This window comes from Calidris pugnax, unplaced genomic scaffold, assembly GCF_001431845.1.
Source record: "Calidris pugnax isolate Ruff unplaced genomic scaffold, ASM143184v1 scaffold92, whole genome shotgun sequence".
Taxonomy (NCBI): Eukaryota; Metazoa; Chordata; class Aves; order Charadriiformes; family Scolopacidae; genus Calidris; species Calidris pugnax.
The window spans coordinates 417,845-422,236 of NW_015090823.1; the positions used below are offsets into that span (position 1 = coordinate 417,845).

Consider the following 4,392-nt stretch of genomic DNA (forward strand, 5'->3'; position numbering starts at 1 on the left):
GCCGCCCATTGGCCCGGCGTCGCGCGGCAGCCCGAGCCAAGATGGCGGCGCCCAGCGCAAGGGGGGCCCCGAGCGGGCCGCGGTTGACGGCGTCGTGAGGGCCCCCGGCGGGGCGCCATGGACCTGCTGTTCGTGCTGCTCCGCGGGCTGCGGATGGCGCTGGACCTGCTGGTGCTGGTGCTGGACGTGAACTTCTTCCTGGTGTCCTCGCTGGTGTCGGCGCTGCTCTGGCTGCTGGCCGCCGCCTGCAGCCTGCCCTCGGCCGCCGCCGCCGCCGCGCTGGCCTGCTGGGACGGGCTGCTCTTCTCGTTGGCCTCCCTGGCCCGGGCGCTCTGCTGCCTGGGGATGGGCGTCCTGCAGGAGCTGGCCGGCCTGCTGCGCTGCTGCTGCTGCGGCCTGGAGGGGCTGAAGGTGGCCGGGCACCTCCTCTGCCACCTGGGGCTGCGGAGCAGGGAGCTGCTGCGCTGCGGGCTCTGCAGCCTGCTGGGCTGCGGCCAGGCCCTGGCCAGGCAGGTGGGCGAGGGCCTGGCCATCGGTACCAGCCTGCTGGCCTACCTCGTCAACAGCCTGGTCAACGTCTGCCTCATCGGCACGCAGAACCTCTTCACCCTGGTCGTGGCCCTGTGGGACTCTGTCGCCAGCCCCTTCCTCAGAGTCACGGACCTGCTGGCCGCTTTCCTGGCGCACGTCTCCAGCGGTGCCATCGCTGTGTCCATCCTGCTGTGGTCGCCCTGCCGGCTGGCCCTTGAGCTCCTCGCCTCCTTTGCTGAGCTCTTCATCAACATCTTCTTCGTGAATATTTACGGCCTGGGCTTGCTCCTCCTCATTATTGTGGTCGGCGCCTTTGTCTTCAACCCTGGGCTGCTCTGGACGCTGACGGACTACGTGCTGGGCTACTTTACCACACTGCCTTCCTACCACCGCCTGCAGCGGGATGCGTGGCGGCTTTATCAGGTGGCAGTCCTGACGCTGGGTATGGTCATGACCTCCCAGGCCTGGCGCAGGTTGGTGGACTGGAGTCTGCAGGTGACCAACTGGAGCAGAGGAGGCAGAACAATGAACCGGGAAAGCAACCAGCGAGGGGCAGCCGCGGCCATCCCGAGACCCGCAGCCCCTGGTAGGATGATGCTGGCAGGGGTCAACCAGCTGCCAGCTGAGCACGAGGACCAGCTTGACGCAGAGCAGGTACCACAAGCACGTCCCGCTCTGAGTCGAAGTGCCCTGGCAGGACAGCGTCGCCAGCCGCCCAGGGAGGAACCAGGCACCTCCTGGGGGAAAGCTCCGAGGAGGCAGCAGCTGAACGCAGCAGCTGGGAGCGGTGAGGGCACTCCAGATGATGACCCCTGGATGCTCTTGAAAGAACAAGAGGAACGTAAGAAATGTGTTATCTGTCAAGACCAAACCAAGACAGTCCTGCTTCTGCCCTGCAGGCACCTGTGCCTGTGTCAGGAGTGCACGGAAGTCCTCCTGCAGCAGGCCATCTACCAGCGCAACTGCCCGCTCTGCCGCCAGATGATCCTCCAGACACTTAATGTGTACTTGTGAGCCCAAGGGGCGGGTGGCTTGGGTCATTTTCCCAAGAGGTCAAGGGCACCCTGGTCTGCCTCTTGTGGGGAAGAACTTCCCATGGCTGCCTTGAGCAGCTTCCAAAGAACTAAGGATGGTACTGAAAGGGCAAAAGGCTGTTGGGAGTGACTGCTAGCCACACCTGCTACCTAACTAGATTGTAGCTCTTGCTAGCAAGCACAATAACTGATCTCTGCAGCAGGCTGAAAGAGTTACCTTTTTTTGTTGACAACTTTTGCTTTTTCAGGGCCTGTTGCCTGGAGCCTGCAGCAGTCTGAGATCCAAAGCAGAGTGCAGAAAGATGCTCTGGTCCCTCCTAGCCAAAGCTGAAGGAAAGGTTAAAGGCTGTGCTTTCCTGGGAATCACAGGGGCTGGTGCAAGGCAAGGGAGGGGTTTTCCCAAGGTCTGACCAGAAAACTACCTGGTAAACTGCATTCAGACCTCACTTTCCTCTCCCTACCACCGAAGTGGGGGAGCTCCCTGGAAAGGGAGAAGTGTGCCCCTCTTGCAAGGCCCTGGGAGAGCTAATGAGTACAGTTGAGCTTTTTAGGCTTTGCTACAAGAAGGCTGAGCCTGGCTCTCAGCTGGAGAAGAGCAGGTTTTCTGGGGTACTTCAGTATCCCAGCCACCACGGCTTTGGTTTTTGAGCTTCCTATTCCCCTTGCCAGGACAATGAGGAGCTGTGATGAACACAGGCTCCCTGCAGGCCAGCTGACTGCAGAGCTCAGTGTTGCTGTCGCTTCCACGCATCACCTATGCAAGACTAGCAAGCACACATCAGGTTACTCGCCTGGGGAGGCCGGAAGGTGTTACTCTTTCTGCAGGGGTGGTGGTGCTGCTTGGGGAACCTGAGGGGTGGCTGGCTGGCCAGTGCTCATAACCCTGGCAGCAGCAGCAGCAGCAGCACACGTCTGAGCCAATGCTGGAGAATCCTCTCTAGATAACACACGTTTTCTTCAGGCTTGAAGTGCCATGGAGCTGGTGGTTCACACTAGTGCTTGCTTGCTGCTTCCCAGCCTGGGCTGGCTAGAGGAAGTAACTCTTTGGGAGAAGAGGGGACACCCCAAAGCTCTTGGGAACCCACTCAGACATTCCAGCTCCAGGCACGTGTCCTGCATATCCGTGCTGCATATCTGCAGCGTGCATGGAGCAGTACCAGGACCATGGCTATCTTTGATTAGGGCAGGGTTACACTGCTGTAGTCTTACTATATGTCATATATGTAGCTAGTTTTATTTAAAAGTGTCCCCCAAAATCTAATGAGGGCATCTAATCCTGGCTGGGAAGGCCTGAGATGGCTCATTCCGGCTTGGTCAACCAGCACCATTCCAAGAAATTGCTGGGCTGAAAGAGAGCCTTGCGCTAAAAAACTTTTCCTTTTCCAGCTGCTTGCCTGAGGTCAGCCACGTGCCACATTTTGGCTGGAGCCAGACTGGAAAGAGTCTTGACTCCTGCACTGCAAGCCAAGAGCCTGAGGGCAGCTGGCATGGTCTTCCTTCTCTATTCTCCTTGATTAGTGATTTAAGCCAAAACAGAGGCAGCAGAGAGGCCAGGCCATGCTGTAAACCGGAGCTGTGGCAAGATATTATCATGTTGGAGAGTGGCTTTGCTCTGGGAAGTGCTGTAGGGGCTGGTTACTCCTATGCTTTCTGGGGGGCTGGAGGGGCTCCATGGGCCAAGCTGGGCTCCTGACCAATAATGGGTGTTAGAAGGGCCTGACCCCAGGACTGTCAGCTGCTTCCACTTTACAGAGATGCAAAGCTCCCTGCCCAAGCCCTCTTTCTCAGCCTCTTGTCCCTGTGCCTCCCCAGAGAGACACCACCCCTGTTAGTGTTTGCTCTCTCCAGCCACCTGTCCCGTGGCACTTGCAGTTGAGTAGCCAAGCCCTTGCCAGAGCAGCAAACGCAGCCACACAGGCTGTGTTCCCCAGGGTCCAGCTTGACCCAGGCACTTGCAGAGCTGCACCATTCCCTGGATGTGCCCCTAGAGACAGCCAGGAGTGAGATCGTGGCCGTGCTTCTGGCTGCAGGCAGTGGTGTTTGGTTGGGACCAGCTCATGGACCTCAGGGTGCAGTGCTTCCTATGTGAATTACAGGGGGGAAGGACACCTCCCCGGGACCGCAGTTTCTCCCCTCAAACCCTTTTTCTATTATAGTAGTCATGCTTATTGTTTTAAGGCCTGTTTATTTGTTGTCTGTTTATTAAAAAAAAGTTTAAAAAGAAAGCTTTGCCTTAAGTTTTAACTCTTTGCACTATGGACTAGATACTGAGCAGATTAAAGTCTCCTTTACCAAAAACTGCCTGCTGCTTCATTCTTGGGAAGGGTTTTATCTGGCAGGGGGGAAAGGGGTCTCCTCTCTGCTCACCCCTGGGCTCCAGAGGAAGCCCATTACTCCTCACTCAAGGGTCAGAGCTGGAGAGCTGATAACACCAGCAAACTCAGTGGTACTTGCACTCAGAAAGGCAGTGCTGTGGGATACCCCAGAGCTAGGCTGCTGCACAGGAAAAGCCTGGCACGCAGGAAATGAATCCACACCTGAAGACAGGTGGGGTAGGTGGGATTTCCAGGGCTGGCATCCCCCAGCCCCTGCTCCGCTAACCCACAGCGAGAGGAGGTGGTTGTGGATACACCTGTGCAGGGGGGCAGAGTGTGCATGTTGCGAGGCACCAGTGCTAACGCCTGCATCTTGCCTGGAGAGGTGTTTGGTGCTGCAACCTCTTCTGTGCCCAGGAGCAGAGAGAGTGGCTGGGGTAGCTCTTGCTGACAAAAGCCCAGGACCGGTGGGCATCTTCTTTCCACTCTTAATGAAGGTAACTTTGAGCTGT

At 57.8% G+C, this 4,392-nt stretch overlaps 1 protein-coding gene across 1 annotated transcript; it reads left to right on the forward strand.

The window, feature by feature from the left end:
- Nucleotides 1-49: 49 nt before the first annotated feature.
- Nucleotides 50-3,866, forward strand: RNF26 (ring finger protein 26). The gene has a single exon (XM_014940009.1). The coding sequence runs from the start codon at nt 118-120 to the stop codon at nt 1,543-1,545; it is 1,428 nt and encodes a 475-aa protein (XP_014795495.1). The 5' UTR covers nt 50-117; the 3' UTR covers nt 1,546-3,866.
- Nucleotides 3,867-4,392: the final 526 nt, after the last annotated feature.

Coding starts and splice junctions, on each gene's coding strand:
- RNF26 (XM_014940009.1), top strand. CDS start 118: ATGGACCTGCTGTTCGTGCTGCTCCGCGGGCTGCGGATGGCGCTGGAC.